We start from the raw sequence: 25,830 nt of genomic DNA on the forward strand, positions 1-25,830 counted from the left end.
CATTGAGAAATGGCTCAACGTGCATCGACATGTGCTGATAGCTTCTGAATAGAGCTCAAGTTTTCGAAATCTAGAACTTCTTACCTTTCTTGCCAGCTTTTGCAAGTTTCTTAAAAATGTCCCTTTTGATGGTGTCTATAAAAAGATTAATTTTATTGCTATGAATATTAGCAAAAATAAACTAAACTCAACTCCTCCTGAACAGGCCATGAAGGCCCAGTGGTACCGACCAGCTGCCATGTCATCCTCAGCCTATAGGCGTCACTGGATGTGGATATGGAAGGCATGTGGTTAGCACACTGCTCTTCCGGCTGTACATCAGTTTCTGAGACTGGAGCCGCTACTTCTCAATCAAGTAGCTCCTCAGTTTTTGTCACAAGGGTTGAGTGCACCCAGCTTGCCAACAGCACTCGGTACACCAGATGGTCAAACATCCATGTGCTAGCCCAGCCCGACAGCGCTTAACTTTGGTGGTCTGATGGGAACCGGTGTTACCACTGTGGCAAGGCTGTTGGCATTAGAAAAAATGCTAAATTCAAAAATTGGCAATAGTAAATTTGAATGTCCCCTATCATAAAAAAATAATTAACATTCAGTACCATACCCAGAACACCAACACAACAGCTTCTGTGACAAAATAACTACTGATGGCAGCTCCTAGCAGCATTTTTCAGAACTTCCTGGTCTTGCCCCTGAATATTAAGCCGCAGACGCATTTCTGCACCACAAAAATCAGAAAAAAAGGTCGGCTTGTATTTGGGTAAATACAGTACTCATAGTTGTGTGGATCATTGTTCAGTTTCATATCTGCAATTAGGTTTTCCATGGGACTAATGGCGTCTTTGTGATATTGCCTTGTAAATGTCTGCTAATAACAGAAGGTAAAAAAAAAAAAGGTTTAATGACCTGGTTTTTGTTATCATTGAATCACGTGGCTCTTTGAAGGAAAGAGTACTCTTTACCTAAACAGGTAACACAAATCCAGTGTATGTGAGAAGTCTTGGGGGCTATTTATAGAGGTTCCTCAACTTTTCTGTGTACAGTTTCCCATTTTATGATTATGCTAAAGTTTTGGATCATTGGTTACTGTTATTTTCTCTCATTACACATTTAAGACATACTTCTAAAATATATTTATGGTATATTGTGCAATACTGTACACAACCTGGTGGGCACAGGGGTAATGAAAGACTGAGGCTGTGTGAAATCCATTTGTCCTCAAGGCATTTCTAGTGTTCCATTATGTGCGTGCAATAGGCAACCATCAAATAAATCTTTTTCTCATACAAAGTCAAGGATGATGGTGATCGTGTGACAAGTTACTAGGTAGTTGAGAATTGAGATAATCAAACTGACACTGTGACCAAGAAGGCTTACCAGAATAAAGGCATTGAAACCACATGGTTTGTTTCCACTTGAATGTGTAAAGACTTGCAACAAATTTTATTGTTACAGTACATTTTAATTGTGTGTGAGTGTGCGTGTGTGTGCTTCATTGTTTCCTTCCTTTTATTTGATTTATTGCCTCTTCAGCAGTGAGATTACTACAGATGGTATACTCCCTTAGTTTAAAGGTGGCCATTGGATGCCAGCTACCCCACAATAGCCCACTTAATGAAGTTTGAAGTACCAGTATGAAGTGAAGAACTGGGCATATACTACTGTCCCCTGTGTATTCCTCGTGGGTTCAAGGGAGCCACATTTACAGCCAATACAGTCCTTAAGAGATTAAATTGTGTTTTCTAGCTTCTTTGTGTTTTTCAGCCATATCCCCAATGTCCCTGTCTGTATAGTTGTCTGATAGCCATCTTCTTTCACATCATATTTTGGTATTAATATTTTACGATATTTCTGAATTAACACTTACCTGATCCCACATTAACTAATGCAAAATGCAGATATATTTGTGGGTTGAATTTTCAGTATAATGCAAAGTCCAGAAATTATAGTACACACAAATGATGCTACAAATGCAAAGTAATGTTTCTTTTAAGATCATATTCTGTTTTATTTTTTTGAAGTCTTTTTGTCCATATAGTATTCACTTGCCCACCATTTCTTTATCTCTCAGATTTATTACCAGAGGCTCAAATTGTTCACCTTCTGTTTCTGGAAGTGTGTGTTTTGGGTGTGTCATTGCAAATTTTTTCTGATAGCTTCACATTTAACTTTATTTTCGTTTCCAGTGAAAGATTCTTGAAATCTCTCTGTGGAAAAAAATGAAAATATAAGCTTATAATTGCTATGTACTGATTGTTGGGAGCTAAGTTTGTGTGTAAAATATTTTATTATGAAAATACCTCTATAACATGATATTTACATCAGTTACAGTTCCAGAATCACTGTGACTCATGAAAGACCTTTAATTCCAGGTTGTTGAGTTTGGCGCCTTTACTAAAAGCTATAAAGTTGAGATCTACCTTTTGAACCTACAGTTTGCCAAAGATTTTGACTTTGACTTCATTTTGACGCACAAATTCAGCAAATCAGATACAGTGGGTAAGCATCTTCATTGTCAACTATATTGTTAGTGCTCTTTCACATACTTCTGAAGAAATTATAATCCAATAAACAGTCAACACCAATCACTTGCATAATTTAGCTTTGTGTTGAGCACTTTGTTGATTTTATGTACATATTTCTGCAACTGAACCGAAGAACCTCTGCACGTTATGAATTGAGTTTTTGCTTCACTGTGTTCACTTTATTTAATTTCTCGTAGTTATTTGTGTTGTGTCACTGCAGCTGTTGTGAGATACATTTACTACTTTTATAGTTTTAGATTGAATTAGTTTGTGAAAGTCATCATTATTGCCCTTGACCGTTCAAACCATTTATTCATAAAATCTTCTATTGCAGTTTTGGCCATGTAGCCATTTGAAGTGGAATACAGGAAAATTTGATGCTTTAGAAAACGTCAAAATAAAAAAAGTGCTATACTCAACTTGGAAATCACTATACACCTGATATTGCGCTACTACAGAATAGTTGCATGTAAAAGCTTAATGCTCACTGCTTCTTTGCCCATATCTCCTGGGGTGCAAATTGTGCTACTGTTCTATGTATTTCCTGGGCTCTGGTCTCATCCTGAGTGGACTGTGGTTGCCAGGTTCATGGGTCAGCTCGACCCAGTCCATCATTGTGGAGCTCAACTGGCCATTGGCTCCTTCCAGACTAGTCCCATAGACAGTCTCCTAGCTGAAGCTGGGATCTTATGTCTTCTGTTTTGATGGTATCAACTCTTGATCGCCTATGCAATTGCCATTTGACAGTTCCCTGATCATCCAACATATCCTTTTTTTTTCCCCCGTATGAGGTTATCAACGTCAGGTGGGATTTGTGGTTGGAATGTGCCTTTCTGCCCTCTCCAGAGGATCTCCACCTCTCCATGGAATGTGCTCCCCATGTGTTCTAACCCCCCTCCCTGGTGCTTTGTGCCCAAGCGATGAATTCGCGCCGATCTATTTCAAGGCCCTGAAAGTCTGTAGCCCCAGTCAGTTCTTCAGGAGTTCTGGGCTGCTACCATCTGTATCACTGATGGTTCTAAAGACATGGATATGCTTTTGCATCCCCTGCCAGTAAGGAACACCATTTGTTGCCAGGAACATGTAGTGTTTTTACAGCACTTCACTTTATTAAATGATTGCTGGGTTGTCTTTCTCTGTGTCTCAAGTCATGCGAATATCCCAGGGAATGAACTGGTTAACAATGTGGATGGAGGAGGAATTACTCATCCCTATTCAGTTTGTTGATCCAATGTGCGGATTTGAAGGTGTGTACAAGAGCTCTGCTCACTCAAGAGGTGGGAGAACATCTGTCTGGCTACTGTCCCCTCTAATTAACTCCACACTATCAAGAAGCTTGCTACTGCTAATGCTCTTCCTTCCATTCCTTACAGAAGGGATCCACTGTCCTATGTCGCCTCCACATTGGCCATACCAGGTTAACTCATGGGCTTATTTTATGTAATAAGCCACCACCACATAGTAGTTGTGGAGCCTAGTAGACAGTAGCTAATATTCTTTTGGAATGGCCCCTGCTTCTCGCCCTCCATGCGTAGCTCTCCAAATTCTTTGCTTCACATACTGGTAGATGATCCACGGACAGCTGAACTGGTTCTCCCTGAGATTGGTTTTTATTTTCAGGTACAAGGTTTGAAGCTGCTTTCGGGGCAGGGGGGTTTGTATTGGAGTCTCTCTGACTGCATGCTGGATCTGGGGGCCCCGATGCTATCTCCTTGACAACCTCACTCTTTCATCCCTTTCGTACTCCGTTTTCAATGCTTTTAGATGCGGTTTGTCTTCTTTTCTGCTGCTCCTTATTTTCTATTTTAGGGATAAGACTCTGTTGAATAGTGGGTTCTCTTTCAACGAATTGACTATACTGAAACAGTGATGGGACGTGTGTGAGTAGGACTACTCCCGTTGCATGCAGAGCCATGGGGCCACCCACCTGCTGCCTTACCTATTCTCTCCCCTTGTTTTTATTAGTGATGGTCCAACTGATGTCCATTACATTCTTAGCCTTCCCACTTTCACTGTTCTGAATCTGGCTGCTAGAAGACATTCTGTGCTCCGTAAATGTCTTTGCCTTCCATCAGGCTGTCAGGATTTGGATCCAGGGTGGGGCTCTTCCTGTTATTGGATGAGCCTTGGGAGACCTCTAGTCTGCTCCGACCTCCATGCTGGCCCACTCCGTACACTTCTGTGAATTCTTTCTCAGCTGTGTAATCAGGATTGGCTTCAGTCCCTTGGTCTTAACACTCCTCTGTACTTTCATCATCAGAATACATACTTTGTGGACGTCACTAATTCCGAATGAACTACCCTGGGATCGAGGTACTGATGACCTTACTGCTTAGTGCCTTAACTTACATTTGGCCAACCAACCAATGTTGCACTAGTGGATTTTGTGAATAAATTGCATAGGCTACGATGGTCTCTTTCAAAATGGTGTATACAACTCCGAATCCCAACAATAAAAAATTAATCAGAATTACATTGTGTGCTGTTTGGATGTGAAACATACACAAAATTTAGTAATTTAGCCAGTCACCTCCAAATATGGAAAATACCAGGGGAGCAGAGATACCAGTTTCAGAATGGTCTAGTAGTGATAGAACTCGTAGGTGGAGACTGTTTCACTTTGTGACTTGTGCATAGACTGGGCTATGGCATGCAGTGTGTCTGAACCTGCCAGCTATCACCAGATAATGAATCACAAACCATACCTGTATTATAGATCCCTGAGCAGAAGGCGAATGAAGGCATTAGCCATTCAGCTGTGTTGTGCCTTAACATCATATATAAGGCACTGTCCATTGTTTATAAGGGACTATCAGTTGCCATCAATTACTTCTTATGTTAATACTAGGGCCATTGATCATACAAGTCAATACTAATGAGGTATCCTCTACAAAAAGATTGTTGCAGAGTTCAGTACAAGTAACTACTTAAAAGCTTGTCTTGAATAGTAACAGAAAATTGATCATTCAAAAAGATTTCACCAAGTTTTTTTTGATAAGGTTGCAAGAAATTGAAACTTCCTGGCAGATTAAAACTGTGTGCCCGACCGAGACTCGAACTCGGGACCTTTGCCTTTCGCGGGCAAGGGGTAGAGCACTTGCCCGCGAAAGGCAAAGGTCCTGAGTTCGAGTCTCGGTTGGGCACACAGTTTTAATCTGCCAGGAAGTTTCATATCAGCGCACACTCCGCTGCAGAGTGAAAATCTCATTTTGCAAGAAATTGCCTGGGATCTCCAGAGAATGTTTTTTGTTTCTTGCACGCTACCTCCAGACAATGTTTCTTGTAGAAACATTGAATGCTCATCAAGCTGTACACTTCAGGATGAAAAATCACCTGGTAATTTGCAGACAGTCCCAAAAATTTGTACCACACTGAATTTTGGTACTTTCATTATTTGGAGTAGTATTTTAAACAACAACTGTTATATGGGAACACAAAAAGAAATACAGGTGTCTAAAAATGAGATTGGTAGGAACTGCAAAATGACAAAGCAGAAATGGCAAGAGTAGAAATGCAAAGCTGTAGAAGCATGCATGAAGCCAGATGTTGCATATAGGAAAATTAAAGAAAGCTTTGGAGAAAAGAGAAGTGGTTGTGTGAGTGTCAAATGCTCAGATGACAAGCCAATACTAAACAGAAAAGGGAAGGCTGAAAGCTGGAAGGAATATATAGAAGGGCTATACAAAAGAAACCAATTTGAAGACAATATTATGGAAAAGGAAGAGGAAATAGATGAAGATGCGGTGGTCCTTACGGTAATTTGAGAAGAGTTTGACAGGAAACTGCAAGACCTAACTGGAGACATGGCCCCTGGAAAAGATGAGATTCCAACAGAAGTATTGAGATCCTTGGGAGAACCAACTATGGCAGAACTATTTGACTTTGTATGTAGTACTCTCTGACATCAAGAAAAATGTAACAATGCCAATTCGAAAGAAGGTAGGCATTGAAAAATATGAATATTATCAAACCATCAGTTTAATAAGTCATGACTGCAAAATAATGACACAAATTAATTACTGAAGAGTGGAAAGACTGGTAGGTGCTGACCTCGCAGAGGGGTTGGTTTGGATTCCATTTTTTTTAGAGATGTAAAGAGAGTTTTTAACAGTGTCAACTGGAATACATGCAGTGAATTTCTGAAGGTAGTATAGATAAAATACATGGTGTCATGCTATCTATATAGCTTGTGCAGAAACCCAACTGTAGGTACAAGAATTGAAGGGCATGAAAGGGAAGCAATAGGGTGAGAAGGAAGTGTGACAGGGTTGTAGCCTTTCTCAGATTTCCCCTGTCAAATTCTTCTCGCGTTATCATATCTACCACCTCATATTTGTCTTTCCTCTTCCTTTTCATAATATTGCCTTCAAGTTTGTTTCCTTTATATAGCCCAACTATATATACCTATCACCTTTCAGCCTCCCCTTCTCTGTTACTGGCTTGTCATCTAAGTTGTTGAAATAGAACAGACAGTGAATGTTGATGTATGGTGATGACATTATAATCCTGTCAGAAACAGCAAAGAACCTGGGAGATCAGTTGAACAGAACGGATTTTTTTGAAAAGAGTATATAAGATGGATATCAGCAAAAGTAAAACAAGGATATTGTAATGTATCAATTTAACTTGGACAAATCAGAGGGAATTGTATTGGAGAATGAGATATTAAAAGTAGATGAGTCGTGTTATTTGGCCAGCAAAATAACGTATGATGTTCAAGTTAGAGATATATAAAATGCATACTGACAGTAGCAAGAAAAGTATTATGAAAGACAGAAATTTGTGAACAACAAATATAAATTTTAATGTTATGAAGTCTTTTCTGAAGGTGTGTGTGTCTGGAGTGTAGCCTTATACATAAGTGAAATGGGGATGACATCAGTTCATGGGCGGGCGGGGGGGGGGGGGGGGGGGGGGGGAGGAAAGATGATAGTCATGAAATAAATTAAGTTATATAGGAGAAGGTTTAGGATTAGATGGGTATGTAGGGTAAATAGTGAAGAGGTGTTGAGTTGAATTGTAGAGAAAAGAAATTTATGGCACAACTTGATTAAAATAAGAGAGTGGTTGTTGGGGCATGTCCTCATGTATATATATATATATATATATATTAAAAAAAAAAAAAAAAAAAAAAAAACACTTTGGTAGTGGTGGGAAGTATATGGTGGATAGGTGGGGTTAAGTGAAAGTTGTGGTGAGCAAATATTGATTGCAGTAAGTTGGTTCAAATGTATGTAGATTTCAGTAGTTATACAGAGGTGATGAGTCTTGCACACAATAGACTAGTCTTGAGAGCCGCATCACTTCAGTTCTCAGACCAAATACAACAACAGATATAAAGAAAGACTGAGATTAAGATGATGTAGCACAAATGAGGAATGGCACTGAAAGAGTTGTTGTAAAGTTCTTGTAGAATGCAAATACTTTAGGATTAAAGGAGACTACTCACCAAAAAGCAGAAGTGTTGTATTGTCTCGATATGCACACACAGAAGAAGGAAAGGTTGCTAGCTCTTAGAGTTATCATTTGATGAGCTAGTGGATGGACACACAAACGCGCGCGCGCGCGCACACACACACACACACACACACACACACACACACACACACACACACACACACACACACACACACACACACACATTTTCATTCCAAGGTAGCGCCAAGTGTAGAAGCAGGAAATAGCAATATGACTAAAAGTTATAGTTACATTATAAAAAACAGTGATTTCAATAAGTTTAAAGGTGCAATTGAGAAGTCAAACAAATGTTTAAAAAGCCTACAGGAAGTTGTTAATATTTCGAGGTGAGAAAATACTAATCTTAAATTGAAAATCATGAGTTACAAACATAGGCTTCAAGCAGTATTAGAAGCAGATTACCAGGTTCAAAAGTGATACAGAAAACAACAAATGATATGAAACTCGTGTGTACAAGTGGTTACAGTGCACTAGTGGACAAAAATAGCCATAAGTGCATGAACAATTCAAACCTTCTTCCCAGTGTAAATAACTTCCAAAAGTGTGTAAATAATTCAGTAAAACTTCTGTGTGCAATCAACAGCCAGAAGTGTGTTAACAACTCAAAGACTTCATATTTCTCAAGAAATCCCTAACAAAGTGGACAAAAAAGTGCTGCACTCTCAACAAAATTCGTTATATGAAACTAATATTGTGTGCAAAAACAGGTTTAGCATGCTATCAGAAAACAGAAATGACTTTGTGATGTTGAAAGCAAATATTCCAGCCAGTGTGAAGGTTACAAAATGGAAAGTTGTAAAATTAAAGTTAGCAGCAGTCATAAACACTGGACAAAGATTCCAGAATGTGATATTCACTCTGCAGCGGAGTGTGCGCTGATATGAAACTTCCTGGCAGAGGAGCTTCTGTAAAGTTTGGAAGGTAGGAGACGAGATACTGGCAGAAGTAAAGCTGTGAGTACCGGGCGTGAGTCGTGCTTCGGTAGCTCAGATGGTAGAGCACTTGCCCGCGAAAGGCAAAGGTCCCGAGTTCGAGTCTCGGTCGGGCACACAGTTTTAATCTGCCAGGAAGTTTCACTGGACAAAGAAATCCAGTTTGCTATTTCTAGTGGACAACCACTGAAGAAAGCTAGCTATTATTTTACAGGATGTGAATATGGACTTTCATGCAGCTGGAATTGTGAAACCCAGAGCAAGAATGAAAAACACAATTGAAGATGTCTCAGGAGATAAGAATATATTGAACAACAGTGATTTTGTTCGTTTGTGTGACTGGTGCAAACAATGTAGCACATAATGAAGCCAAAAATTGTGTAACAGGTTTGGAGAAGTTTTTTAGATGTAAATAAGACAAAAAACAATGTTGTTTTGATGATACCTCACAGACATGACCTAATATTTGATTCACATGTTAACAAAAGGATCCGCAAAACCAACATTAAAATCAAACAACTATGTTCCACTTAGGAGGAATACAATGTAATAGATATTAGTCGATTAGAGAAAAGTCTGTACAGTGAACATGGTGAGCATCAGAATTACCATGAAAACAAATTTCTCTGTCAAGAGAGAAGCAAGATTATAAATGAAATTTGTGAATGGAACAGTCTTGTTTTAAAAGACAGTTCTTCCATGCATGTTAATGTACCATGTTTTTTTTTTAAATAGGGAAAACATCATTAGGAGGGAAGGAAGGGTAGAAACCATGTTAAGAGGAAACTGTAGCACACTAACTCATTCAGGTAACTGTGCTTTAGAACACCCGGTGGAAATAAATGAACATGCAAGACACAGTGAAATCAAAACACTATTCTGTGTTAATAACAGTATTCTCCTTCTTCATATAAATGTACAATCTCTTAGAAGTGAAGTCAGTGAACTGCAATACTGGCTTCATAAAATCAACTGCAGTGTTTTGTGTATCACTGAACATATGGGTGAAAGAGTCTGAAATAGACATGTTTGTTCCACTTGGATATTTGCTTGTAACAAGCTACTTGCTTGTAACAAGCATGTGACATGGTAGGGTCTCAATCTACTTTAAAGCTATCTTGATTTGCATTACTCAGTCATAGAAGATTAGTAGAATATGCCTTGAAGGTACATTTGTAGTACCTGGTATGGTAATGCACACCCAAAAAATTGTAATTGTGTCATTTTATCAAACACCAGGTTCTGATGAAATAGTATTTATATAAAAAAAATTAATGCTTCAACATTGCAGTTGTCCAAATATAAACAGCATAAAATTATAATTATAGGTGATATTGACATAGATTTAAGGACAAAGAGAGAAAAAAGGTTATTTATTTAAAGTCAGTTAACTGTTACTGTCTTAATGAAATTCATAAATTGATACACAAACTAAGCAATTCCAAAACAGAAGACTATTTTGGGCTCAGTAATTTAATCATAAAGTATATAGGAAAGGAAATCAAAATGCCACTTCTTTCACTGTGTAACAGAGTAATATCATCATCATCGTCATCATCATTTAAGACTGATTATGCCTTTCAGCGTTCAGTCTGGAGCATAGCCCCCCTTATACAGTTCCTCCATGATCCCCTATTCAGTGCTAACTTTGGTGCCTCTTCTGATGTTAAACCTATTACTTCAAAATCATTCTTAACCGAATCCAGGTACCTTCTCCTCGGTCTGCCCCGACTCCTCCTACCCTCTACTGCTGAATCCATGAGTCTCTTGGGTAACCTTGCTTCTCCCATGCGCGTAACATGACCCCACCATCTAAGCCTGTTCGCCCTGACTGCTACATCTATAGAGTTCATTCCCAGTTTTTCTTTGATTTCTTCATTGTGGACACCCTCCTGCCATTGTTCCCATCTACTAGTACCTGCAATCATCCTAGCTACTTTCATATCCGTAACCTCAACCTTGTTGATAAGGTAGCCTGAATCCACCCAGCTTTCCCTCCCATACAACAAATTTGGTCGAAAGATTGAACGGTGCACAGATAACTTAGTCTTGGTACTGACTTCCTTCTTGCAGAAGAGAGTAGATCGTAGCTGAGCGCTCACTGCATTAGCTTTGCTACACCTTGCTTCCAGTTCTTTCACTATGTTGCCATCCTGTGAGAATATGCATCCTAAGTACTTGAAACCGTCCACCTGTTCTAACTTTGTTCCTCCTATTTGGCACTCCATCCGTTTATATTTCTTTCCCACTGACATTACTTTCGTTTTGGAGATGCTAATCTTCATACCATAGTCCTTACATTTCTGATCTAGCTCTGAAATATTACTTTGCAAACTTTCAATCGAATCTGCCATCACAACTAAGTCATCTGCACATGCGAGACTGCTTATTTTGTGTTCACATATCTTAATCTCACCCCGCCAGTCTATTGTTTTCAACATATGATCCATAAATAATATGAACAACAGTGGAGACAGGTTGCAGCCTTGTCTTACCCCTGAAACTACTCTGAACCATGAACTCAATTTACCGTCAACTCTAACTGCTGCCTGACTATCCATGTAAAGACCTTTAATTGCTTGCAAAAGTTTGCCTCCTATTCCATAATCTTGTAGAACAGACAATAACTTCCTCCTAGGAACCCGGTCATATGCCTTTTCTAGATCTATAAAGCATAGACACAATTCCCTGTTCCACTCATAACACTTCTCCATTATTTGCCGTAAGCTAAAGATCTGGTCCTGACAACCTCTAAGAGGCCTAAACCCACACTGATTTTCATCCAATTGGTCCTCAACTAATACTCGCACTTTCCTTTCAACAATACCTGAGAAGATTTTACCCACAACGCTGATTAAAGAGATACCTCTGTAGTTGTTACAATCTTTTCTGTTTCCATGTTTAAAGATTGGTGTGATTACTGCTTTTGTCCAGTCTGATGGAACCTGTCCCGACTCCCAGGCCATTTCAGTTATCCTGTGTAGCCATTTAAGACCTGACATTCCACTGTATTTGATGAGTTCCGACTTAATTTCATCCACCCCAGCCGCTTTATTGCACTGCAATCTATTGACCATTTTTTCCACTTCCTCAAATGTGATCCTATTTCCATCATCATTCCTATCCCATTCTACCTCAAAATCTGAAACATTACTGATCGCATTTTCACCTACATTGAGCAACTCTTCAAAATATTCCCTCCATCTGCCCAAGGCATCCACAGGATTCACCAGCAGTTTTCCTGACCTGTCCAAAATACTTGTCATTTCCTTCTTACCTCCCTTTCGAAGACTGCTAATTACACTCCAGAATGGTTTTCCAGCAGCTTGACCCATAGTTTCAACCTGTTTCCAAAGTCTTCCCACGATTTCTTCTTGGATGCTGCAATTATCTGTTTGGCTTTGTTTCTTTCTTCAACATAACTTTCTCTGTCTACCTGGGTTCTGGTATGTAGCCATTTTTGATACGCCTTCTTTTTCCTTTTACAGGCTGCCTTGACTGTATCATTCCACCAAGCTGTTTGCTTCATCCTACTTTTACACACTACTGTTCCAAGACATTCTTTAGCCACTTCTAGTACTGTGTCCCTGTACCTTGTCCATTCCTTTTCCAATGACTGTAATTGACTACATTCAACTAACTGGTACCTTTCTGAGATCGCTGTTATGTACTTGTGCCTGATTTCCTTATCCTGAAGTTTTTCCACTCTTATCCTCCTACATATGGACCTGACCTCCTGCACTTTCGGCCTCACAATCCCAATTTCAATGCAGATTAAATAATGATCAGTGTCATCAAAGAATCCCCTGAATACACGTGTGTCCCTCACAGCCTTCCTGAATTCCTGATCTGTTGTTATATAGTGAATGACAGATCTGGTTCCCCTGCCTTCCCAAGTATACCGGTGAATGTTCTTATGTTTAAAAAAGGAGTTTGTGATTACTAAGCCCATACTGGCACAGAAATCCAAGAGTTGTTTCCCGTTCCTGTTGGCCTCCATATCCTCTCCAAATTTACCCATAACCTTTTCATACCCTTCTGTTCGATTTCCAATCCTGGCGTTAAAATCACCCATGAGCAGAACACTGTCCTTGTCCTTTACTCTAACAACTACATCACTGAGTGCCTCATAAAAACTATCCATCTTATCTTGATCTGTCGCTTCACAATGCGAATATACTGACACAATCCTAATTTTCTTGCTAGACACTGTCAAATCTATCCACATCAGTCGTTCGTTTACATACCTTATTGCAACTACGCTGGGTTCCATTTCTTTCCTGATGTAATGCCCTACACCCCATTGTGCTATTCCTGCTTTGACTCCTGACAGGTAGACCTTGTATTCTCCCACTTCCTCTTCTTTCTCACCCCTTACCAGAATGTCACTAACAGCTAAAACGTCCAGCCCCATCTTACTTGCAGCCTCTGCCAGCTCTACCTTCTTCCCAGAGTAGCCCCCATTGATATTAATAGCTCCCCATCTCATTACCATTTGTTTGCCAAGTCGTATCTTAGGAGTCCCTGATTTGTCAGTTAGAGGTGGGACTCCGTCACCTCCAAAGGTCCGAGGCATTTTGCTCTGATTGTTGCCAGCATCATATTTAAAGTACCAGGGAAGCAGGTTGCTGCCTTACTTACCCCGAGTCCCATTGGGTTTTACCCCTAACGGCTGAGGGACTAACCGGTGGATTTGGTAGTCTTTGCCATATGAGCACAAAGGTGACCACGACTCAGAATATGTCCGAGATGCCCAGCCTTATTCCGAAGTAACCAGTATCCCGACTGTCGGGACCACTTACTTGGCCACTCATACGTTGCCCGTGGTTCATGAACTAGGACATGACTACAGGAACCCACACCATGAACCACAACAGAGTAATAGAAAAAGGAATTTTCCCAGAATGCCTTAAGCTCACAATTACATTACCTATGCATAAAAAAGGTGATAAAAACTTCACAAGTAACTACAGACGCATTTCAATAGTACTAACCATACCCAAGATAACAAAAAATTGTATGCATAAACAGATATACAGCCATCTTGAAAACAACAAAATTTTAAATGAGCAACAGTTTGGATTCAGGTATCATCTCTCAACTGTAAAAGCAAGTTAAGCTTTGATGAGTTATGTTTATGAAATGTATGGAAAAGGCTACCTACATCTGGAACACTTATTGATTTAAGCAAAGCATTTGACTCAGTGTCACATAGCAAAATCATCAAAAAGTTAGAATATTGTGGCATAGAAGGTAAATCACTCAGTTTTTTTCAAATCTTTTTGAGTAATAGGTTACAGCTTGTGTATGCAAATAAGGAGAGATCATCAGTGCCCCCAATAAAAAAGAGGACTACCCCAAGACTCTGTTGTTGGGCCTTTCCTGTTAATTGTCTACATTAATGGCTTTTCACATTATGTACTGTGTAAAAATATACTATATGTCATCAGCATGACATTAATAACCATAGGTGTGATTTTACAAAATGTACATGCTAACAACAGAGAAATGATGCAAATGACTAATCAGTGATGTCAGGCCAATCAGCTGTGCATGAACCAAACAAAAACAGAAGAAATAATTTTTAATCCAAAGGTAACCAAAAATCAAAATAAAACTGTAAAGCTACTTGGACTGTTCATAGACCAAAAACTCTTTTGGGAAGAACACACAAATTATATGTGCAGCAAACTAGCTAGTATACCTTTTTTTAATGTACAAATTGAGGAACCGTGTCAGCAAACAATTGCTGCTCCAGTCATGTTTTGCTTTCTTCCACTCTCATCTGCAGTATGGAATATGGTTCTGGGACAATTCCCCAGAAACTAAATGTAATTTATGATGGCAGAAGAAGATAGCCAGAATGTTTCAATAAGTTCCCATACTCAGCTCGTACAGTACCGATAAATAAGTATAATAGCATATTAAAAATTGGCAGAAATACAGTGAATTCTATTCAGTTGAAGAATACCTTAAAACTAATCAGTGTAATGTATGTTTTTCCTGAGTAGTACAGAAAATCTTTTATTTCTGAAATAAACTAGTTATTTCCTGGGTTATTTTCTGTATATGTAATTCATGATTGTATAAAAATTGACTCCACTGTAAACTTTGACGAAGCCAATTGTATGAAAAATACTGAAAGATGAATAGAAATATTCTATTCTATTCTAATTCTATTCTGTTCCATTACTTTCTGTTCTATTCTATGTCCCTGCATGGTGCCAGCTAGACTGACAGTGCTAATATTATTTTGAGGCAGGTGGACTGGTTGTGGTGGGGGTAGTGTCAGGTGGGATGGGTGGCTAGCAGCTCAGAGGGAGGCCAGTTTGCTGGCTAGGAATGGCAGGTGTAGTTGTAGTGGCTGGTGGTGGGAGGGTTGGGGGTGTGTGACGATATGGTACGGGAAATCTGTTGGGCTAGTTTTGGGGGTTATTGCCAATCTATGAAGGCCTTAGTGAGACCTTCTGCATACTATACAGGGAAGTTCTTGTCACTACAGTTATGTCGTCCACAGGTGATTAGGCTGTATGGGAGGGATTTTTAGGAGTCTACAAACAGATTTCCCATGCCATACCCTCGCACACCTCCAATCCTCCTCCCACCACCACCACCACCACCACCACCACCAAGAATCAGCTACAAAGGAAGCCCCCCCCCCCCTCTCATCACCCAGTATCACCCTGGACTGGAACAACTGAACCCATATCCTTTGCCAGGGCTTTGATTCTCTCTTATCCTATCCTGAAATGAAGGACATAATACCGAAGATCCTCCCTACTGCTCCTGAAGTGGTGTTCCATTGCCCACCGATCCTGCACAACATCCTAGTCCATCCCTACACCCTTCCCACTCCCAGCCTCTTACCAGATGGATTGTATTCCTGTGGCAGACCAAGGTGTAAAACCTGCACAATCCACCCATTCAGCACCTCTTCCAATCCTGTCACAGGCTCATCCTACCCTATCAGAGGCTGGGCTACCTGTGAAAGCAGCCATGTCATATACCAACTCTGCTGCAAAGACTGCACAGCCTTTTATGTTGGTGTGTGACTACCAACAAGCTATCCACCCGGATGAATGGCCACTGCCAAATTGTTGTCAGGAACAAAGTTGACCACCCAGTGGCACAATAGGCAGCTGAGCACAACATGTACAATTCGAATGGCTGCTTCACAACCCGAACCATCTGGATTCTTCCCTCCACTACCAGCTTCTTTGAACTACGCAGATGGGAGTTACCCTGTACAACACATCCTCTGCTCCCGTAATCATCCTGGCTTCGATCTCAAGTAGCCCATTGTCCCTGCACCCTCCACCCAACAGTTTCCCCTTCCTCTGTCCTGTCACACCTTCCCAATTCATGTCCCCGCAACACCTTCAGCATGTGCCACTTCCCACCAATTGCTGAAACTATACTTGCCACCCCTCCCTCCCAGCATTCCTAGCTGGCAAATTGGCCTCCCTCAGAGCTGCTAGTTGCCCACCCCCAGTTCCTCTCCAAGCCTCCTGCCTCCCTCTCCCCGTCCCTCTACTCACCCCACCCTCACCACAACCAGCCCACGTGTGTGTGTGTGTGTGTGTGTGTGTGTGTGTGTGTGTGTGTGTGTGTGTGTGTGTGTGGGCGCGCCTGGTGTGCGCAATAGTAATCCAACCATTACCAGCTCCTTGAACAGACATGGCCAAACTAAATCTTGCAACGAAACCCATCCAATCTAACCTGGCGTATGGAGGAAGCTATCTGTCAAGTGATGAAGCCGTGTATGTCGTAAAATAGCTCGTCAGTGTATCTCTGAAATCCAAGCAAGTTTTCCATCTCATGGCTATTGAATGCCATTGAAAGGTTGAACAGAGATCTAGAGAAAACAGCAGCATTATATAAATCTTAAACTACTCAGTGTTGCTGGACCTTGTAACAACTGGCTTTGTCAGTATTAACTTGGAATTCTAAATCCTAAATCTGAAGTAGTTCTTACAGTGTCACCACTGTGTGATATAAGATCTTGACAACTGTTGGAAAATGCACCTAAGCTGTTCATGACATCGGAGCACAATTGTCTGAGTAATGAAGATTTTCTAACGTTTATAGGGAAGAATAAAATAAACTAGATAAATGTAACAAAGTGAATCCCATACTTTGAACTGAATGAAGAATATCAGTTTGAAAATAAATTGTCAAATGCCTTATCTGTGATTTCTGTGTTGAAAAATGCCATTCAGAACAGAGAATTTGTAAATCTCGCTTTTGAATGAATCTAGAGCAAACACTTGTATTTGCAAGTGCACTTGGGGTGTTAGATGAATAGTAAAATATTTAGCTTTTTAATCTCAAACTCCATCCAAACTATATGTATTTCCAGGAACTGTGAAAAGTTCATAGGGTGTAAGCAATATTCGGTACTATTACTTTTTTTGATACTGACAGCATTTTCTTTTTGTCGCACTTTTAATTTCTATTTCATGCATTTGTTGTACACAAAGTTTTGTGAAGTTTTCCGATAATTATGTATTATTGATTTAATTTCATTCATTATAAGCATCGTGCTTGGAAAACCTGAAATTGGATCATTTGTGATTTAAATATTGAAACAATGCATCATTTACATACATTTTCATGCTTAATATGGCACATTTCGAGAATTTATTCTCATTGTCAAATGCAGATATTGACATTAGTTTTTTGTGTGTTTGCGTTCATGTTGTCCTACCTCTGTTGCACTGCAGTCATGTTTTTTGAGGTTGAACTGCAATTCGAAAACCAGACAAAATAAATTTTGGAATGTTTTCTACATGCTGATGTCAGAAATAGTATTTTTCGTCTGTCTGCTTACAGGTACTGTTCCTCCATTGTTCAGAGAACTACGCACATACACACAAACTGTTTGTTTCTTTGTTTCTTTCTTTTTTTTATGAAAATATCTTACAAAGATATTATGACAGTATGGCTTCACAAAGAGATTGCATACAGTTTGTGGTGTTACATTTTTTATGGATTGCATTATTTATATAAAGCTGTCACTTATAAATTTTATCTTACCATTTCTGACAGTTACAGACTTCTAAATTATCAGTTATGCTTTATTTTCTATTTTGTTGCAAATATAGAGTAAAATCTATGAAGAATGAACATATTTATGGAATTTGCACTTGTTGTTATAATAACTACTGCAAATTTACAGTAATTATTGTAATAACTACTCTAAATTCCATATATTCATTCTTCATAAACTCTACTCAATATTTTCAACTAAATTAAATGTAGAGATTAATCAATAATTTAAAAGTCAGTAATGGTAAGATTAAATTTATAAGTGACAGCTTTATGTAAATAATGTAATCCACAGAAAATATAACACTGCAGACTGTATGCAAACTCTTTGTGAAGTCATACTGTCATAGTATCTTTGTCACGTATTTTCATTTTACTAAAGAAACAGTGTGAGTGATGGTTTGCATGTGTGTGGTTTTCTAAATAATGGAGGAGGAACAGTACATGTAAGTAGACAGACAAAGTATACTATTTCTAATGTCAGCATGTAGAAAATGTCCCAAGACCTATTTTCTCTGATTGAAGTTTAACATAAAAAAAGATGACTGCAGTGCAACAGAGGTTGAGTAACACAGATGCAAACATCACATGAAATACTCATGTGAATATTTGCACTTGACAATGAGAATAAATTCTTGAAACACTTCATGCTAAGAATGATGGGGGTGCAAGGGTGGGAACAAACATGTGTATGGTGCAGTGTTTCATTATTTCAGTAATGAATTAATGATTCGTTAATGTTATGATATTGTGAGTTCTGAGGAGTGGAATGTACATGAACATTTTATTTTCACTTTATTTCAGCACACATTATAGAGTTCATGAAAAGGGCATTCAGAATTCCACCATCTACACCTGTGAAACTAATGGCCTGTTTCAATAGTCAAGACTATACTGAACTGAATGAAAACTCCACCGTTAATGAAGAAGGGTTGTATGTGAATCAGATTCTAGTGCTTGCCACAAAGTTTTCAGCCCAATACCCCCGAAAGAGGTAATGAATTACTTTTTATTTTATTACTGCTTACTGTTTAAGTTGAGTGAGTGCTCAGAGAAAGTATGGTAACACTCATGAACTTTTTTCTTTCTTTGCTCTATATTTTGGTATGGAAGAAGGTTTGTTCAAGAAGATTCTATGGTCATATTTAACTAACATAGTTTTCTCTATTCAAATTGAGTTATTTTAAATGTACAGACATAATGAAATAATGTTAGTGCTTGTAATGCCACTGGAAGTCAGGCGCTAAGGTTTAAAGCAACCTGGCAAAATGTGGCTCACAAGTCATTGCGTTTCAGTGGATGTTATGCTCTCCAGCTCTAATTGCATGGTGTCATCAAGGCCTCTCCACAGCCTGTGGTTTTCTTGTTTAGCAGCAGTCAAGTGAGGCAGTGTCTCTTTGACTGTTTCCTTAAAGCTTAGATTCTTGCATGTTCACTAGTTTCCCTACTTTGAAGAGGCATTGCTGTTTCATTGGTCCACTTGCTCTGTGCTCTGTGTTCTGTCCAGATTTAGCCTCTTTAACAATGGGCTATCGGTCATGTTGTCATTTTGAATATGATTGTTATTTAATATTCTGGTTTTGATTCTGATTTTTCTTGATCTACGAATATTGTAAAGGAAGAGTACTGGAGAACCATGTTTTTGGTGAGGAGTGCCAGATTAAGTACTTATTCGTATACAGTTCGTATGAAAAATACCAATGATTAGCACTGAAGAAGTACAGAATTCAAAACAATGGCAGTAATCTTGCTCGACATCTTTCTTTACTCCTTGAAGCACCACGTGAGCAGTACTCTTGTGAAGAATGATGCACTTTAGTGAATGGGGAGAAAGGGGGGGGGGGTGAGAGAGAGAGAGAGAGAGAGAGAGAGAGAGAGAGAGAGAGAGAGTGTGTGTGTGTGTGTGTGTGTGTGTGTGTGTGTGTGTGTGTGTGTGTGTGTGTGTGTGTCTGTGTGTGTGTGTCATGCTCATCGAGTCTTAAAGAAAAAGAATTTAATTGCATCTTATACTGTATGCTTAAATTAAACAAAAGCTCAAAAATGTTTGAGCAACAGTGTACTCACGAAAAAAATGTGCAACAGAAATGGCAAATGCTTTTGGTGATGACGAAGCAGCTAAACAATTTAAAACAGTCGCATTGTCATGAAACGCTGTAAAAAATTGAATTCCTCACATGAGGCATAGCATAAAAAAAAACTACATGATTTAACACAAAATGAAGACATTATTCTTCTTGTGTAGATGAGAGTACTGAATGAACAAAATTTAGTCGACTACTAATTTTAATTTGTGTAGTATTTGACAAGTTTTCTGTTTACAGAGAATTACTCACTGTAGTTTCATTGCTCAGAACAAGAGGTTTCATTATCTTCAAAGCAGTTAAAAAGTTTGTTGGCAAAATTGGTGGTTTTTTTAAAATACTCTGCAGTTTGTACTGAGGGTGCTTCAGCTATAGTTGATAGTGAAAAAGGATCCATTGCTGAATTAAGATAACACTGAATAAATTGCTTATCTTTCGTTGCATTATTCAGCAGTAAGCACTATGTGGGAAGGGTGTCAGAATGCTGACCACAGTGAAAGATGTAACGAGAAGTATTAATGTAATACAAGAGGTAATTGAGCTCTATCTCATTGAAAATTTAAATAGGTTTTGGAAGCAGCTGATCTGAAATGCTTCTTAATTCTTAAATTGAGTTGAGTGCAGGAAAATGCTTCTCTCTCTTTTTCCCCCCATTTAAAAAATAAGTTTCCAAGTTTCGAACAATGAGGTAAAACTTGGTGCTACAGAATTTGAAACTAAGCTAAAAGATTCAAAAGGATTTTTTAATTTTTTTTATCAAGATTAGCATTTCTAACATGTTTTGCAAATCATGGAAATAATTTGAATTTGCATTGGAAAGGAAAGGAACACCATATTTACTGATATGTTTGTAGGTGTTAATGGATTCCAATGTAAACTTATGTTGTTTAAATCGCAACTAAACAAGGAAAATTTGTGTCATTTCCGGAGTTGCTGTGAATTGAACCAAGAATACAATGATCTAAAATTTTTAAGATTTTCTTGCATTGTTGATGAAATTTCCAGTGAGTTTCATAGTAACTTTACAGATTTTAAACTTCTAGAACCATTTATCATTTTCTTTAATGATCCAATAAAAATTAATTTTAGAAGTGATAGAAGTGATCTCCAACAAAACAATCTGTTCATCCTATACAGAGCAAGAATCGATTCTGCAATTTTTGAAGTCAGATCATAAGACTACCCAAAACTCAGACTTCTCTCCTAAAGTATTCCCCCGCCCCCCCCACCCCCCCAGATCATCATATATTTGTGAGAGTACGTTTTCTTGAAAGTAGTACTTCAGATCTGATCAGTGTAATGCAGTGACCATTGAGTCATTGGAACATGAACTTCTTTCCACAACACAAATTGAAATCAATGTTGCAGAACTTTTCAAGACCAAGTTAAATAAATCTAACCTGAATATTCAAATTCATTAATGTGATTAAACAATGGGAAGTCCAGGCTGGTATAATGACAATGTTATGAAAGGAGTAGATTGTTACTCACCATATAGAAGAGATGTTGAGTCACAGACATGCACAACTAAAAGACTGTTATAAATTTGTGCTTTCAGCCCAGAGACCTCCTTCTGAATTAGGAAACTCACTTGTACTTTAGAAGAAGGCGTTTTTGCCGAATTCTCAAATTTGTAGCAGTCTTTTTGTTTTTTCTGTCTACAACTCAACATATCTTCTATATCATGGGTGGCAAACTATCCATTACATAATACTGTAATTAATGCAGGTGTAAGAGTTTGGGATAAATATCCAAATAAAGATCAGAGTTTTAGTAGTGTATGTCTTGTGTTGTTTGTGTATAGGGAGTAGCTGGAGCTCACGATTCGAGATGACAGATAGTCGTCCCTGCAATTGGCTGACTTGTCGGTGATGAGGCTGTGATTACACCACACAAGTTGAGTTGGAGGGGGAAGGACTCGCTCAAGGAGAATGACTCATGAACCACACTTTGCCAGGCTTGGTCTAAAGTCTGTGTCAATACTCCTTTGTCTGACTTTGTCATTTCAAATTTGTATCTTTTCATTACTGTGTTGATATTTTGGATATAAAGTTTGAAGATCTGGTGCTAGGTTAACAAATGCAACACTGAAAGGTATAAAAAAATTGCCCATTTTGTACTGTAGTTTGGATTGTAACAGTATTATATGAAGAATTTAGTTGTGAACAGCTTTGTCACATACATTTGTAACTTGGCAGTTTTGTAGTGAGGGGCAGCTGAAATAATACTCTGGGACTTATAATCTCAGTTTTAAATGTGAATTGGCGCACATCAGATCACGAACAAGAATATCAAATAGCTGATGATGGAAATTTGTCCAAATGGAACTACCCCAGGACATAATTTAAAAAAGAAATCCTTTATCACAGAAAGCAGTGCATACGGGCCATCGAATTCTCGGGAGCCTAGAACAATGTGCAAAGTGAAGGACTTGCAGTGTTCTTCTAAGCCTTATATGTAAATTAAGGACAAAAAGGATATTCTTCCCTGGTGCCCTAAATATAAACACATTTTTGAAAACAGGGAAACTAAAATAACTATTTAAAGTATTAGTTGAATACCAAACACAACTCCTGGCTGTTCAGGAAACAAGATACACAGATGAAGACATTATAGAATCTGAGAGATATAGGATTCTCAAAGTAAAGAAAGTTATTCCACATCTAGGAACAGGATTCATTGTCAGCAGAACAGCAGTAAATTCAGTCATAGATCTTTGATTCTCCAAGCAAAAGGCTCTCAGTTCTTAATGTATAATGTGCGAATAAGCCTTACACCTTAATAAACTTTTGCTCTAATAAATGAGGGTGATAAAGGAATCCAGAAAGAGTTGAAAACTTATGGGAATCACTGAAACATGATTATCAAAGATTCAGTTGAAAAATGTTTTTTAAAAAAATTAGGAGACTTCAGTGCTTAGAGTGGAAAAGAAAGAAAATTCTGGAAAACTGTTGAAGAGTATCTAGCACACAAAAGAACAAATAAAAATGGGGAAAGACTAATAGAACTACACAGAGGTCCAACATCAAATTCATGTCCACAAATTTTAAGAAACTGCTGAGGAAACAGAAAACTTGAAACTCAACTAATACAAACCTAGGAAAATTTCAGATAACTGTTATTCTGCTACTAATAAGCTCTTTGCCCTCCATGCTGAGCCTGCATTTGTTGTGGCTGTACTGCTTGCCAAATGTTTGTGCTTGTGCAGAGAGACGGTGTTCCAGCTGATGTGAAGTACTTATCAGATTTTTCAAAAACATATTAGCTGAAAATTTTGATTTTTGCTCATCTTGCAGCCTGATATATGCACTTTATAAAGAACTGAATTTCTTTTTGTTATCCCTCATGCTAACTGTGCTGCATCAAATTAAGTAGAGCATTGCACAAAATTTTGAAGGGTTTGCAGAGGTGAAACTGTGTGTGAACTTTGTGTATGGTTGATTTTAGCTTATAAATTGCTGTGAATGAATTGTAGAGAAGATACCAAAATTTTATTCAAAACTGAGAGCAGAATAATATTTCATTCTCACGTTCGTGGGTTTATATCCGACAGACAGTTGGGAACAACATGCCCAGTTCCACCCATGCAGACTTGCAGACTGCTATGAAATCCTTATCATCCATTTTTAAGAAAACAGTTAGGTGAAAAAAATTGATTTTTTTTTTCAACATCTTACAGTCTGATATCTTTGCTTGATACAGGACTGAATTTCTTCTTGTTATGTGCCGTAGTTACTTTGCTGCATCAAATTAAGTAAAACATTGCATGAAATTTTAAAGATACTGCAGAGGTAAAAATGCCTTGTGTGAACTTTGCATATGGTTGATTTTAGCTCATACATCACAGTAAATGAAATGTAGCAATATTGTGAAAAGGAAAGTTGCTACTGACAGTATAGCGGATATGCTGAGTCACAGATAGGCACAACAAAAAGACTGCACACACACATGTGTGTGAGCGCAACTCGCGCACATCTCCGTTATATGGTAAGTAGCAACTTTCCTTTTCACAATATTGTTACATTTCACCCTGGATTTTCCATTGTTTAAACAAGATATAGGAAATATATTGAAATTTTATTTAAAATTTAAAGCAGAAGGATGTCTCATTTTGCTCTCGAGTTATTGGGTTTTATATATGAAGGACGCTTGCGTGCCATGCGTCTATTCGTGTCCTTGGATGTTGCGCATCATGTGGTCATAACAGTCATCATATCTCAAACGATTCAAGCTATCAAAGCGAACTTTTCTGCAAATCATAGCACGCAATGAGGCACATACGTTATATGATAAATCGAAACTTCTTATATTCTAGAAGATGTGAAAGTAACTCATCAGCAGCAGTGAGAACTTGGTGGTTCAGGATGCATTCAGATGTCCATAGCAGCGTAGGAAAATCCAAGTGGTGTGCATATACAAGTCCACAACACCTAGGGAATGGTGAAGCATGACGTGTATACATGCCCACAGCAGCAGATGGGTTACGAATGAAGAAGAATTCATGAACATAAAAGTTAGAAACAGTGCAAATATAGAAACAAATCACTATTTAATCACAATAAAATGTCATTTTTTCCACAAGCAAGGCTCCAAGACAAGAGCATAGGCTTCATAAAATTGATACTGGAACTCTGAAAGTTAAGAAACAAGAATTCCAGGAACAGCTAAATATCATCTCAGAAGTCTAGGAGGAGGTTAAAATGAAATTAGTCAAACCCACTTTTGAAATAGCACCATTCAGAAAAGACAAAAAGCACAAATCATGGAATGAACAATGTCAAAAAAGTATTACTGCTTAGAAAAAAGGCCTGGCAGAAATGGTACCCCACCAAAGTAAATGATGACTTTATCAACTTTAAAAACAAAGGTGTCATACATCAAAAACCATAAGGGCAATCAAATGAAAGTTTGAAAGGAGCCAGCTATCAGTAAATGAGGAAGACCTCTAAAAGAACAATACCAGGAACTTCATTAAAACTTTTAAACAAAACCTCCAAACTTACCAGCCACTTAACATGTGCTTCAAAAATGAAGATGTAAAGTAAGTCATAAACAACCAAGAAAACTGTGAAATGTTAGAAAGCTATTTCAAGAAGTTGTTAAATTGTGGAGGATCAAGAGCAAAATTCGTAAAACAAAATCTGGGGTGCACTTACAGAAACTTGGCCCCTTCAGCATGGATGAAATCCAAAGCATCATTAAAGATCAGAAGAATGAGTGACTGCTGAAATGTGGATATTGCAGTTTCTGGAATAGTCAAGAAGCTAATGGAGCCTTCCAAAAAGTCTAGAAAACAGAAATTATACCAGAATATTGGAAAACAGCCTTAAATCACCCTTTCCACAAGAAAGGAGATAAAACTACTCAAACAACTTTAGAGGAATATCCCTCCTTTCAGTGACTTACAAAATTCTCTCGAAGGCATTACAAAACAGGCTGGAAAGTCAACTGGATTAGCAATTAGGAGAGTCCTGGAGGGGGGGGGGGGGGGGGGGGGTCAGAAAGGAATTATACTGTGTGCAACAAATTTTAAATCTGCGGAACAAACTTTATAATCAGGTATAGAAGAGTGCGAGCAAAAGCATTTGCATAACATTTGTAGACTTCACAAAAGCCAGGGAAACTTTATTTAGCACTTTAAAAAGAATTTGGAGTTGACAACAAACCAGTGGCAATCATAAAATAAACACTAACAAATACAAAATACAAAATTTAATTTTTAAGTGAAATCTCAGAAACTTTTGAGACCAAAACTGGTGTAAGACA

The 25,830-nt window shown here is 38.4% G+C and overlaps 1 protein-coding gene and 1 pseudogene across 5 annotated transcripts in view; one reads left to right on the top strand and one right to left on the bottom strand.

Moving 5' to 3' along the window:
• LOC126183279 (ubiquitin carboxyl-terminal hydrolase 15-like) overlaps window positions 1-25,830 on the top strand; it is a 176,653-nt gene that overhangs the window by 42,309 nt on the left and 108,514 nt on the right. For 4 of the 5 annotated variants that reach the window (XM_049925103.1, XM_049925104.1, XM_049925105.1 and 1 more), the window contains exons 4-5: window positions 2,373-2,499; window positions 18,788-18,977. In XM_049925103.1, coding sequence (XP_049781060.1) covers window positions 2,373-2,499; window positions 18,788-18,977 — 317 coding nt within the window. The remainder of the gene's footprint in view (window positions 1-2,372; window positions 2,500-18,787; window positions 18,978-25,830) is intronic. The other variant, XM_049925107.1, reaches the window with a different exon arrangement.
• On the bottom strand, window positions 399-516 carry LOC126185584 (5S ribosomal RNA; annotated as a pseudogene).

The sequence above is a fragment of the Schistocerca cancellata genome, chromosome 4 (assembly GCF_023864275.1).
Source record: "Schistocerca cancellata isolate TAMUIC-IGC-003103 chromosome 4, iqSchCanc2.1, whole genome shotgun sequence".
Lineage (NCBI taxonomy): Eukaryota > Metazoa > Arthropoda > Insecta > Orthoptera > Acrididae > Schistocerca > Schistocerca cancellata.